Consider the following 14164-nt stretch of genomic DNA (forward strand, 5'->3'; position numbering starts at 1 on the left):
AAAACTATATGGATTTCATTCATATGTTTTTACGTCAGACATGCTTGAACCCTCGTGCACATGCGTGAGTTTTTCCACGCCTGTCGGTGACGTCATTCACCTGTGAGCACTCCTTGTGGGAGGAGTCGTCCAGCCCCTCGTCGGAATTCCTTTGTCTGAGAAGTTGCTGAGAGACTGGCGCTTTGTTTGATCAAAATTTTTTCTGAACCTGTGAGGCACATCGAAGTGGACACGGTTCGAAAAATTAAGCTGGTTTTCGGTGAAACTTTTAACGGCTGATGAGAGATTTTGAGGTGATACTGTCGCTTTAAGGACTTCCCATGCAGTGGGACGTCGCGCAGCACTCCCAGGCACCGTCGTCAGCCTGTTTCAAGCTGAAAACCTCCACATTTCAGGCTCTATTGATCCAGGTCATCATGAGAGAACAGAGAAGTTTCAAAAGAAGTCGGTTTCAGCATTTTATCCGGATATTCCACTGTTAAAGGAGATTTTTTTTAATGAAAGACGTGCAGACGGATTGCAGCGTTGGCTCGCAGCCGCCGCGACACTCCGCCACAGGAAAAATACCTCCTTTGGAAGCCTTAAGAACAAGTTGGAACATGCCCAACTGTTACACAATTTCTCAGATACTCACTCCACTGAAAGCCATCAAAAGCCGCCTGGATTTTGCAAATGGTTATCAACACGGAGGTGTTTTTCCTGTGCCGCCGCACCGCGCCGGCTGCGTCCCGATGCACGGACCCGTTCGCACATCTTTCATTAAAAAAATCTCCTTTAATAGTGGATTATCTGGATAAAATGCTGAAACCAACTTCTTCTGAAACTTCTCTGTTCTCTCACGATGTCCTGGATCAATAGAGCCTGAAATGTGGAGGTTTTCAGCTTGAAACAGGCTGACGACGGCGCCTGGGAGCGCTGCGCGACGTCCCACTGCGTGGGAAGTCCTTAAAGCGACAGTATCACCTCAAAATCTCTCATCAGCTGTTAAAACCAGCTTAATTTTTCGAACCGTGTCCACTTCGATGTGCCTCACAGGTTTAGAAAAAATTTTGATCAAACAAAGCGCCAGTCTCTCAGCAACTTCTCAGACAAAGGAATTCCGACGAGGGGCTGGACGACTCCTCCCACAAGGTCACAGGCGGATGACGTCACCGAGAGGCGTGGAAAAACTCATGCATGCGCACGAGGGTTCAAGCATGTCTGACGTAAAAACATAAGAATGAAATCCATATAGTTTTTGAAAAAAATAAAAAGGACCTATACTTTATTGACAGCCCTCGTATATATACAGAGAGAGAGAAAATAGAGTCATGCTATTACTTACATTGAAATGCATGTGACCGTTAACAAATACACTGAGTATAACTTCTGCATTCATACTAATCTGCCAATGAGTAAATACAGCTCTGAGCAAAACATCTGTGTGAGAAACATTAAGAATATTGCAAAATGCTCATATACAAAAGCACAAATATGTCTTAAACAGCAATGGTGGACACTAACACTGGCCCACCATATTCCCCAGGCCAATCTTGTGGTCCATTGTTACTGACATTTGACACTTGCCCCTTCCACCAAGGAGATCAACTTTTCATCTGCACCTATTTCTTTCTTGGTTTGTTCGTTGAATTATTCAAAAATCAAGAAAGCAACAGCCAGACAACGTTGCTGAGACTTTCCTGAAATAGAAACTGTTGAGCTTTGTCACCAGTTCAGATACAGTATAAGAATAGCAAAACTGAAATGTTCATCTGTCCAGTGTATATGAGTATATTATTTTCAAGGCCTATATGTTATAAAAGTGAATGCAATCACGCTGCATTGACACAGGGAGAAGTACAAAGCAGAAATGTCAGATGAAGCTGCTTTTTGTGGTCTACTAGACTCAGTCCACAAGCATCTACACGCACGCAAGCAGATTTCTTAAAAAAGACAAGACACAATTCCTTCAACTGACCCCCCCCCCTCCCCCCCAAAAAAAAAAGAATCTGAGTGATCAAATTGTTAATATGTGCATAACGAGACAAAAAAACAAAAAATCTTTCATGGTTTCTCAGTGTCTCACAACAGCAGTTTGTGGCAAACACTTGTAATTATAGCAAACTATGTGACTTTCTCACATACTGTACATGGTACAGGGTACTTTTAATCAGCAAAATCACAAAATACCAAGTGTGGTGTAATCTTTCAGGCTGGTGTCATCACACACTGGCAAACAAAAGGGGGGGGGGGGCATCGCTTGCTTTGCATGGATTTAAGACAGATTACAGACCAACAAAAAATTAAACATGTCACACTGTTCCTGTCACATGATGTGGTTAACCATCCATATGTATCTATAAAATACTGTATATAATGATTAACTCACTGAAGGGACAATGCAGCGATTCTTATCAGTGTGATGTTTAATTTGCGAATGGCAGGAGAGGAAAAAATGATGTGAAATTAGTATTGGCTGTAGGTACTATTAGTAGTGAAAAATGTGACCGTGTGTCATAATCACAAGTGCATGTGACGTTGGAAAGTGTGTGTCGGGTAAAATGAGTGGAACATTGGTGTTTCACAGGAAATGGTTTTGAGGTGTGCTGTTAAAATGTAGCCCTTTGTGGCTCCCTTGCAGGATGCCACAAGAGCTTGTGCTACACTTTAACACAATGCTGTGGAAAAAGTTGGTGTACTGAATAATTTTTGCAACTGAGAAATATGTGACCCATTTATGGATTATGTTGATGAGCACTTGATGCTGAAATACTTTTAAAAGCATTGTTAAAAACAACCTGATTTTCTTATAAACTGCAGGTAATAACCTAAAACAAATTTAGTATATTTGAAAGGTGAAAAGTGACCACATTTTTTTTTTAACTTTTATATGTTTATTTCTAAGTTGAGCAACATTTCATCCCTTTAAACCATTGAGGTGGTTAGCTGGTTATTTATTTAGACACATTAAAAACTTGCACAGTAGTGTAGAAGTGTGAAAAAAGCTCAATAATGATGCAAGTGATGTAAAATCAGCTTATAACTTTTTGACACACATTTTATTAATTTAAAATGAAAAAAAAATCTCACTCAAATGACATTTACATACTTTTTTTTAAGTTTTAATAGTTTCGTGTGGGTATAAAATTAATAATTTAAGTATTTGGAAACATTTAAAAGCTCACAAAGAAACATTAACCAGAGTTTGAGATTTTAAATCAAAAGAGGTCATATAAAACGTCAATTTATATGGGTACATAAAAAATGTAAAACTCTTTCGATGGATTCAAATAGAATTCGTAAAAATATAAATGATTTATTATTTGCTTACAAGATATTTGCAGCATTGGGCCAGCAGATTAAATAACAGCGCGATTTAAAGCGCAAGTCAGTACGTTAGAAAAAAAACTGTTGAAGATACTACCCTGAAAAAAAAATATTAGGAAGCAACGTTTAATCAGAAATATGACAGATAAAAGTAGAGTGGAAGGGACAGAACATCACTCACCTTACTGCAGAGCGATGACAGCTCGGTTTGGATTATTTTGGTGAACTGTCGAGTTAAGTGTTTTGCTTAGTTTGTGCTTTGAAAATAAAACGGTTTACAATTTTATATAATTTAATTAATGCAAGCGGAATGAGTAAAATCCTCCGCGTACTTTGACAAATTAACAGTCCCAAATTCCCACAACCTCCTGCATCTTTAAGAGGATTAAAAAAATAATTTTGCTGTATGGGTTTACTATTTCATGATTGGCTATAATTGCGCTGTGGCTTCTCACGCGACCAATCAGCATCCTGCGCATATGACAGCGCTGTGCGCTCTTTTAGTGTTAAAAGGAATACCGACATGTAAAGCTCATATATACACGCTACTATCCGCCCGGCTGTGCTACTCTGGTACATAAATCAAACATCTCTGGTTTGCGGTCGCCTCCCTTTAAACTGCGAGTGGGATATGTAGTCCATTAGACAGACGGGTAGCTTTGATGTGAATTACTCAGAGACGGCTGTAAAACTACAACGCCGTCCTTACAGAGGGGGTGAGTGTCGCTTGCATCAGCAAGCGTGTAGACTGCTTTCACCGGCAAAGTTCGAAGCAGCTGTTTGCCTTTGTTTTAAACTTTAAACGCTGTCGACAGTTGTGGTGGATAACAACGACCAAATGAAACTTTTTGTAAGTGAAGGCAATCCCCAGTGCCTGAAGGTGTTAGCAGCGCTGGAAGTGACTGGAGTGCAGTGTGATGTTCAGTACGTTAACCATGAAGGTAAAACAACACTGTTAGCTTAACTGTAACGTGTGTCATTTCCTAATCGTCATTTCTATTTTTTGTCGCGTTTAACATGAATTTCCTCTCACTTGTTTGCTGTAAACACTCGCTTGTTCGCTATCTACCTAACGTTAGCCTGACATTGCTAAAGAAGATGGTCATTACTACTGGAAAAACATACAATCAACAATAGCAAAATACAACACAAATGAACAATAGGTGTTTCAGTTGAGAAGTTACTGGAAACACCTGTTATTATTCATTACTGCTTTGTTTGTCATGTTTATATGGAATCCCATTCACGGCCCCTGAAAATGGAAAAACTTTCATTTTCCCCACCTCATAATTATAAAATCAGAGCTCCATAGTAATCATGAGATTCTCTCTAAAAATAAGTAAATAAATAAATAAAAAAACAACAAACAAATCAAAATCAAATCAATTTTATTTATATAGCGCCAAATCACAACAAACAGTTGCCCCAAGGCGCTTTATATTGTAAGGCAAAGCCATACAATAATTATGGAAAAACCCCAACGGTCAAAACGACCCCCTGTGAGCAAGCACTTGGCGACAGTGGGAAGGGGAAAAACTCCCTTTTAACAGGAAGAAACCTCCAGCAGAACCAGGCTCAGGGAGGGGCAGTCTTCTGCTGGGACTGGTTGGGGCTGAGGGAGAGAACCAGGAAAAAGACATGCTGTGGAGGGGAGCAGAGATCAATCACTAATGATTAAATGCAGATTGGTGCATACAGAGCAAAAAGAGAAAGAAACACTCAGTGCATCATGGGAACCCCCCAGCAGTCTGTCTATAGCAGCATAACTAAGGGATGGTTCAGGGTCACCTGATCTAGCCCTAACTATAAGCTTTAGCAAAAAGGAAAGTTTTAAGCCTAATCTTAAAAGTAGAGAGGGTGTCTGTCTCCCTGATCTGAATTGGGAGCTGGTTCCACAGGAGAGGAGCCTGAAAGCTGAAGGCTCTGCCTCCCATTCTACTCTTACAAACCCTAGGAACTACAAGTAAGCCTGCAGTCTGAGAGCGACGCGCTCTATCAATCAATCAATCAATCAATTTTTTTATATAGCGCCAAATCACAACAAACAGTTGCCCCAAGGCGCTTTATATTGTAAGGCAAGGCCATACAATAATTATGTAAAACCCCAACAGTCAAAACGACCCCCTGTGAGCAAGCACTTGGCTACAGTGGGAAGGAAAAACTCCCTTTTAACAGGAAGAAACCTCCAGCAGAACCAGGCTCAGGGAGGGGCAGTCTTCTGCTGGGACTGGTTGGGGCTGAGGGAGAGAACCAGGAAAAAGACATGCTGTGGAGGGGAGCAGAGATCGATCACTAATGATTAAATGCAGAGTGGTGCATACAGAGCAAAAAGAGAAAGAAACAGTGCATCATGGGAACCCCCCAGCAGTCTACGTCTATAGCAGCATAACTAAGGGATGGTTCAGGGTCACCTGATCCAGCCCTAACTATAAGCTTTAGCAAAAAGGAAAGTTTTAAGCCTAATCTTAAAAGTAGAGAGGGTGTCTGTCTCCCTGATCTGAATTGGGAGCTGGTTCCACAGGAGAGGAGCCTGAAAGCTGAAGGCTCTGCCTCCCATTCTACTCTTACAAACCCTAGGAACTACAAGTAAGCCTGCAGTCTTAGATCGAAGCGCTCTATTGGGGTGATATGCTACTACGAGGTCCCTAAGATAAGATGGGACCTGATTATTCAAAACCTTATAAGTAAGAAGAAGAATTTTAAATTCTATTCTAGAATTAACAGGAAGCCAATGAAGAGAGGCCAATATGGGTGAGATATGCTCTCTCCTTCTAGTCCCCGTCAGTACTCTAGCTGCAGCATTTTGAATTAACTGAAGGCTTTTTAGGGAACTTTTAGGACAACCTGATAATAATGAATTACAATAGTCCAGCCTAGAGGAAATAAATGCATGAATTAGTTTTTCAGCATCACTCTGAGACAAGACCTTTCTGATTTTAGAGATATTGCGTAAATGCAAAAAAGCAGTCCTACATATTTGTGTAATATGCGCTTTGAATGACATATCCTGATCAAAAATGACTCCAAGATTTCTCACAGTATTACTAGAGGTCAGGGTAATGCCATCCAGAGTAAGGATCTGGTTAGACACCATGTTTCTAAGATTTGTGGGGCCAAGTACAATAACTTCAGTTTTATCTGAGTTTAAAAGCAGGAAATTAGAGGTCATCCATGTCTTCATGTCTGTAAGACAATCCTGCAGTTTAGCTAATTGGTGTGTGTCCTCTGGCTTCATGGATAGATAAAGCTGGGTATCATCTGCGTAACAATGAAAATTTAAGCAATACCGTCTAATAATACTGCCTAAGGGAAGCATGTATAAAGTGAATAAAATTGGTCCTAGCACAGAACCTTGTGGAACTCCATAATTAACTTTAGTCTGTGAAGAAGATTCCCCGTTTACATGAACAAATTGTAATCTATTAGACAAATATGATTCAAACCACCGCAGTGCAGTGCCTTTAATACCTATGGCATGCTCTAATCTCTGTAATAAAATTTTATTGTCAACAGTATCAAAAGCAGCACTGAGGTCTAACAGAACAAGCACAGAGATGAGTCCACTGTCCGAGGCCATAAGAAGATCATTTGTAACCTTCACTAATGCTGTTTCTGTACTATGATGAATTCTAAAACCTGACTGAAACTCTTCAAATAGACCATTCCTCTGCAGATGATCAGTTAGCTGTTTTACAACTACCCTTTCAAGAATTTTTGAGAGAAAAGGAAGGTTGGAGATTGGCCTATAATTAGCTAAGATAGCTGGGTCTATAGCTCTATTGGGGTGATATGGTACTATGAGGTCCCTAAGATAAGATGGGACCTGATTATTCAAAACATTATAAGTAAGAAGAAGAATTTTAAATTCTATTCTAGAATTAACAAGAAGCCAGTGAAGAGAGGCCAATATGGGTGAGATATGCTCTTCCCTTCTAGTCCCTGTCAGTACTCTAGCTGCAGCATTTTGAATTAACTGAAGGCTTTTCAGGGAACTTTTAGTCCAGCCTAGAGGAAATAAATGCATGAATTAGTTTTTCAGCATCACTCTGAGACAAGACCTTTCTAATTTTAGAGATATTGCGTAAATGTAAAAAAGCAGTCCTACATATTTGTTTAATATGCGCATTGAATGACATATCCTGATCAAAAATGACTCCAAGATTTCTCAGTGTTACTAGAGGTCTGGTTAGACACCATGTTTCTAAGATTTGTGGGGCCAAGTACAAAGCCTATAATTAGCTAAGATAGCTGGGTCAAGTTATGGCTTTTTAAGTAATGGTTTAATTACTGCCATCTTAAAAGCCTGTGGTACATAGCCAACTAATAAAGACAGATTGATCATATTTAAGATCGAAGCATTAATTAATGGTAGGGCTTCCTTTAGCAGCCTGGTAGGAATGGGGTCTAATAGACATGTTGATGGTTTGGAGGAAGTAACTAACGAAAATAACTCAGACAGAACAATCGGAGAGAAAGAGTCTAACCAAATACCGGCATCACTGAAAGCAGCCAAAGAGAATGATATGTCTTTGGGATGGTTATGAGTAATTTTTTCCTCTAATAGTTAAAATTTTATTAGCAAAGAAAGTCATGAAGTCATTACTAGTTAAAGTTAAAGGAATACTCGGCTCAATAGAGCCCTGACTCTTTGTCAGCCTGGCTACAGTGCTGAAAAGAAACCTGGGGTTCTTATTTTCTTCAATTAGTGATGAGTAGTAAGATGTCCTAGCTTTACGGAGGGCTTTTTTATAGAGCAACAGACTCTTTTTCCAGGCTAAGTGAAGATCTTCTAAATTAGTGAGACACCATTTCCTCTCCAACTACGGGTTATCTGCTTTAAGCTGCGAGTTTGTGAGTTATACCATGGAGTCAGGCACTTCTGATTTAAGGCTCTGTTTTTCAGAGGAGCTACAGCATCCAAAGTTGTCCTCAATGAGGATATAAAACTATTGATGAGATAATCTATCTCACTCACAGAGTTTAGGTAGCTACTCTGCACTGTGTTGGTATATGGCATTAGAGAACATAAAGAAGGAATCATATCCTTAAACCTAGTTACAGTGCTTTCTGAAAGACTTCTAGTGTAATGAAACTTATTCCCCACTGCTGGGTAGTCCATCAAAGTAAATGTAAATGTTATTAAGAAATGATCAGACAGAAGGGGGTTTTCAGGGAATACTGTTAAGTCTTCAATTTCTATACCATAAGTCAGAACAAGATCTAAGGTATGATTAAAGTGGTGAGTGGACTCATTTACATTTTGAGCAAAGCCAATCGAGTCTAACAATAGATTAATGCAGTATTGAGGCTGTCATTCTCAGCATCTGTGTGGATGTTAAAATTGCCCACTATAATTATCTTATCTGAGCTAAGCACTAAGTCAGACAAAAGGTCCGAAAATTCAGAGAAACTCACAGTAACGACCAGGTGGACGATAGATAACAACAAATAAAACTGGATTTGGAACTTCCAATTTGGATGGACAAGACTAAGAGACAAGCTTTCAAATGAATTAAAACTCTGTCTGGGTTTTTGATTAATTAATAAGCTGGAGTGGAAGATTGCTACTAATCCTCCCCCTTGGCCCGTGCTACGAGCGTTCTGGCAGTTAGTGTGACTCGGGGGTGTTGACTCATTTAAACTAACATATTCATCCTGCTGTAACCAGGTTTCTGTAAGGCAGAATAAATCAATATGTTGATCAATTATTATATCATTTACTAACAGGGACTTAGAAGAGAGAGATCTAATGTTTAATAGACCACATTTAACTGTTTTTGTCTGTGGTGCAGTTGAAGGTGCTATATTATTTTTTCTTTTTGAATTTTTATGCTTAAATAGGTTTTTGCTGGTTATTGGTGGTTTGGGAGCAGGCACCGTCTCTACGGGGATGGGGTAATGAGGGGATGGCAGGGGAAGAGAAGCTGCAGAGAGGTGTGTAAGACTACAACTCTGCTTCCTGGTCCCAACCCTGGATAGTCACGGTTTGGAGGATTTAAGAAAATTGGCCAGATTTCTAGAAATGAGAGCTGCTCCATCCAAAGTGGGATGGATGCCGTCTCTCCTAACAAGACCAGATTTTCCCCAGAAGCTTTGCCAATTATCTATGAAGCCCACCTCATTTTTGGACACCACTCAGACAGCCAGCAATTCAGGGAGAACATGCGGCTAAACATGTCACTCCCGGTCTGATTGGGGAGGGGCCCAGATAAAACTACAGAGTCCGACATTGAAGGGACTCTGTAGTTTTCTCAAACAAAAAACAAAAAAAACATTGATATTATAATATCCAGAGTAGCTTCTGTGTGCATGTGTATGGTTTGGATCAGGCAGAAACCGGAGAGAGCTGACATTTGCTGTTTGGTATGCTTATGTATTTTTGGTCAAGGAATGCTACAAAAATGGAAAGTTGATAGGACAAATATTTTTTGAAAAATTAGTGATTTTTTTTTTTTTAGCTAACCAGTAAACAATGGACATGCACCATGGAAGTTTGGGATTTTGGGGTTTTACAAATGTTGTTATTGGGGTTCATGTTAGTTTAACAGTGTTTTTAGTGTTTTTGTATTTTAATTGGTTTAGTCAGTTTAAGTGTCATGTTGCTGTTACCATGAGTGTGTTAAGTGCCATGTTGCTGGTAGCATGAGTGAAATGTGTATTGCGTTTGTCTTCCACCACCGTTTCTGTGTCTACAAATAGAAGCATCTGCAAAATGCACATGCTTCAAAATGCAGAAAAGACAAGAACCGTGCATGTGTGTAATTTTGATCATGGACAAACTGAGGACAGCTGGTATTTGCCGTTTGGCATGCTTATGTATTTTGGCTCAATAATGAACACACTGCTAAAATAAAATGTTGACAGGATTAATATTTTTGGAGAAACTACGGATATTAACTAATGTTGCTAATTACGTTTTGGACTAACACGCCATTCTAATCATCTTTATATTGAAAGTGTGTGTGTGCGGGATTTTATTTAGCAAGTTCAATGTAAGTGCAGAAAATAATTGTAAATGTGCTAAAAATAAATGGATGACACAAAAAAGTGTAAACACATTTCCATTGTGGTCCATTTAAAAATGAAATAACAAAACAGAAGTAGAAATGAAATGACAATAGTGTATATGATAACAAGAACCTAAACAATTTCTAAGTACATTAAAACAGTAAATTAACATAAAAAAAATACATTATTAACAGGAAATAAAAGGGTTGAGTTCTTCTAAAAATTGTTGAGGTCTAAGGTTCTAAAAACATTCTGGACTCACACGCCATTCCAACTCATTATACAAGCTTTGCTTAATTTATTACCACCCTTACCACAAAAATGTCAGCTACCTATTTTATAAACACTCCCCAATCTAGAGCCCATGGATCCCCATGGGCAACACGCTAGTGAAGTAAGGATGACCTGAATTTACAAAATAAATGTATTTTGATTTCTGTAATGCATATTTACTTCTGAAATTTCAGAAGTGTACATCTATACTTGTAATTTCCAGACTATAAGCCGCTACGTTTTTCACACGCTTTGAACACTGCAACTTTAACAGTGATGGCTAATTTATGGATTTTTACGGGCTTTCTCAGAAGTCGAAATATGTCAGTTGATGCTGTCAATTGATTTCCTGAAAGCTGCGCTCCTCACACACAAAATTCACACACCTTAACAACCCCCCTGAGCAAGTGCATAGACAGCAGTGATAAGGAAAAACTCCCTTGAGCTTTTTTGAGGAAGAAACCTCAAGCAGACCAGACTCATGCAAACAATAACAAAAATCAAATAAGGGTAGAACAAAGAATTGCCAAATGTGCAAAACAGATGTGAAAAATTTCCATAAAGTCCAATGTGCATCATGACTGGCGATTCATCACAAGTGGCAAAACTCAGTTGTCTAGTGATTTTGGTGCAGATACTACATTCTCAGGCAAGGGACTGCTAGATGGACACTCTTCTCTGTTGTAGCCATTGACAACAGCTCAACAGTAAGCAAGGTAGGACATTGCCAGTGGTCTGGTAAACATCAACAAAATCTACTGCTTGGGAAACTGAAGCAGGGCTGCAGCTATCGATTATTTTAGTAATCGAGTATTCTATTGATTATTCTGGCAATTAATCAAGTAATCGGCTAAAAACTATTGCGTTTTTAAACAACATCAATAGTCCAGGGCTCTCCCTAAGCAATGGCACAATGTCGCTGCACCAGTGTTGACATTTTGCTTAAATGGCAATGGGATGTGGTTTCTGTTTTGTTTTGTTTTCCCCCCCAGCTTGTAAAATGTAACCATTTTTGAGGTTTTTTTTTTTAAGGTTGGTGGACTAGGTCCATGTGTTAAATTTTTTTTTAATCCCTCTTTCTCTGCAGTTCAGCAGATGGATTTCAGCCTTAAATGTGCAGTCAGTCTATTTCAGATGATCAGCCTGGACCCTCTTTGTCTTAAAAGGCTTTATTTTACTCTGAGTGTCGTGTTGGAAAGCGGTAACTTTTGGATTAGCCTTTACACGGGTTATGGGCATGCTCTAGCCTTCTTCTGTTTTCCTCTGTGGATGTTACAGCACCACACACAGGCCTGGCATATGTACTACAGTGTTAAACAAAGCTTTGAGGCACAGAATTTGCCTTGAACATTTTTTGTAATCAAATTATTCGAGTTACTTTACTGATCGTTTCAGCCCTAAACTGAAGCTCTTCTGCCTTCATTTTATACTCCATAACGTGGCTGCTCACCATCTACGAAGCTTCAGTAACAACTGTAGAGAAAATTGAGTGATCCAAGATTCAAACAACTTTATTGATCCATTGATTTATTTGTGGAGAAATGGCCCAGAGTCCCACAGTGTCTAAGGGTGGACTCCTGTTTCCTATTTTGGATACCAGCTGTCTTCATTTGTGGTGCAAAACAGACAAAGATCAAATACCTAGACAGGGCCTGTAATCGGTTGTAAAAGTAGCATTGCAGAACATTGTGAGCAGTCATGAACATTTTAAAAATGTTGTAAAAAATTGTGATGTCAGGATAAGTCGTGAATCATTAGATTTAAGTGATGCAAAGTGGGAGTGATCTTGTAATAGGTATTCGGGTACAATATGTAGGGGACCTACAGTTCTCTGAGCAGAAGCCTTCTTCTGATCCTCCTCCACAACATGAAGTCCATGAAAAGCATGTTGCATTCTTCAACATAAGACAGTTTTTAGATGGTAACAGACATTTTAGGTTCTGGAATTGTTTTGGAAAACACCGAAGTAGCATTTTGCGCATGCGCAAAAACCAGGGCTGTGAAAATTCAGCAGATCCGCGGATTTCATTATGGGGAGGAGGGCAGGGTGTTAGTGTGTTACTCTGTAATCGTGATCGTCACTGAGTTTTTAAAATGCGTATCGCAACGCGTTCTTTTTTTGCAACATCGTGCAAGTTTTATAAATCCACGGACAGTGATCTGTATAACAGATACAGAACTGTGCGGAGAAAAATGCCTCACTCAAAGCCTGGCTGTTAGGACAATTGTCGTTAAGTGGGACTGGTTGGTTGCTACAGCGACGTGTTGTGCATCCTGCTTCAAGGCGCTGTTTTTAACCTAAAAGTAGCATGTGGACTTAGAATACTTTTAGAGGTATCAAGTTTTTAAAAGAAGAATTTTACGGCACGTCTGTGTCACAAAGCGATGTCAGACAGAGGGAACATGGCGAGAAAGACGCTTTGAAAAAGTTTGATAAGGACTCAAAATCCGTGGAATTGGCACTGACTTCACTTTAAAGTCATCTTCTCTTCATGAACACATCTGAAAGGGAAAAGAAATGGGAAAAGCGAACTGCATCTTGTTGTTCATTCGGCTGCTCCTGGTTTTGTTCGGGGTCGCCACAGCAGATATAGTCAGATCCGCATTGGTAATCGGCACAAGTTTTACGCCGGATGCCCTTCCTGACGCAACTCCAGTTTTACATGGAGAAACACACACAGCCGCTGGTGTTCCAAAGAGGTCTCCCATCCAAGTACTAACCAGATCCTGCTCTGCTTAGCTTCTGAGATCTGACAGGATCAGGCTTACACAGAGCAGACTGGCTGTGCGAACTGCATCTTGTGCCATCAGGAAACATGGTAAGAATTTTTTTCTCTCCCTGGAAAATAAACATTGTACTGTTCAGAGGATTTCAGAGATTATGTGACTTTTTATTAAGGCAGGCTTTCTTTCATTGGAAAAAAGATGCTGTAGCTTTGAATGGATTTACAGGAATTTACACAACAATATAAGTGACTTTTTACTATAAGGTATATTATTGATATTTTACCATGATTTTCAAAATATTCTACAAACTTCAGCTGTGGTTTTTGAAATGCTTTAACAATCTTTTCAGTCTTCTTGAATTTCATGTAGTTTAATTGTTCTGAGTTAATGCATAATTTGGTTTACAATTAAAAGGAAAATCATTCCAGGTCCTACTTCCATGTCATATTCTGTTATTTCAACATAACAGTTTAAATGAAAGGTTGAAAGTAGGATTATTTAAATATGCACTTCCTTGAGATTTTTTTTTTCCAGTGAATGCTGAAAATGTATCATTAGATACAAAATTTATTTGGTTTCTGGGGCCGCGCAGGCTGTGCCCCCCATACCCACTGCAAATTTTCCTTGGATTTCCCAGTTTTCATTTCACAGCCCTGAAAAACATGTGTAATAAAAATTGTACGTATTCAGCAATAATTAGTTATGCTTGCATATAACCAGATATAAAATATTATGGAATATAAATTTCTTGCAGCTGGTCTGCTCTGTGTAAGCCTGTGTAAGCAGTGCAGGATCTGGTTAGTACATGGATAGGAGACCTCTTTGGAACAGCAGCGGCTGTGTGTGTTTT

General features: G+C 39.3%; 2 protein-coding genes and 1 pseudogene across 3 annotated transcripts in view; 1 reads left to right on the plus strand and 2 right to left on the minus strand.

The window, feature by feature from the left end:
• The window catches only part of arhgap9 (Rho GTPase activating protein 9), a 164200-nt gene extending 160545 nt beyond the window's left edge, over window positions 1-3655 (minus strand). Inside the window, 1 exon segment of the mRNA XM_034166131.1 lies at window positions 3488-3655. The gene's annotated coding sequence lies outside the window, so the exon portion shown is untranslated.
• Window positions 3656-4011: 356 nt separating this feature from the next.
• Window positions 4012-14164, plus strand: part of mars1 (methionyl-tRNA synthetase 1) — a 56160-nt gene continuing 46007 nt past the window's right edge. The window contains exon 1 of one of the 2 annotated variants that reach the window (XM_034166132.1): window positions 4012-4247. In XM_034166132.1, coding sequence (XP_034022023.1) covers window positions 4145-4247 — 103 coding nt within the window. In that variant the 5' untranslated portion in view covers window positions 4012-4144. The remainder of the gene's footprint in view (window positions 4248-14164) is intronic. The other variant, XM_034166134.1, reaches the window with a different exon arrangement.
• LOC117508051 lies at window positions 13260-13378 on the minus strand (annotated as a pseudogene).

The sequence above is a fragment of the Thalassophryne amazonica genome, chromosome 3, assembly GCF_902500255.1.
Source record: "Thalassophryne amazonica chromosome 3, fThaAma1.1, whole genome shotgun sequence".
Lineage (NCBI taxonomy): Eukaryota > Metazoa > Chordata > Actinopteri > Batrachoidiformes > Batrachoididae > Thalassophryne > Thalassophryne amazonica.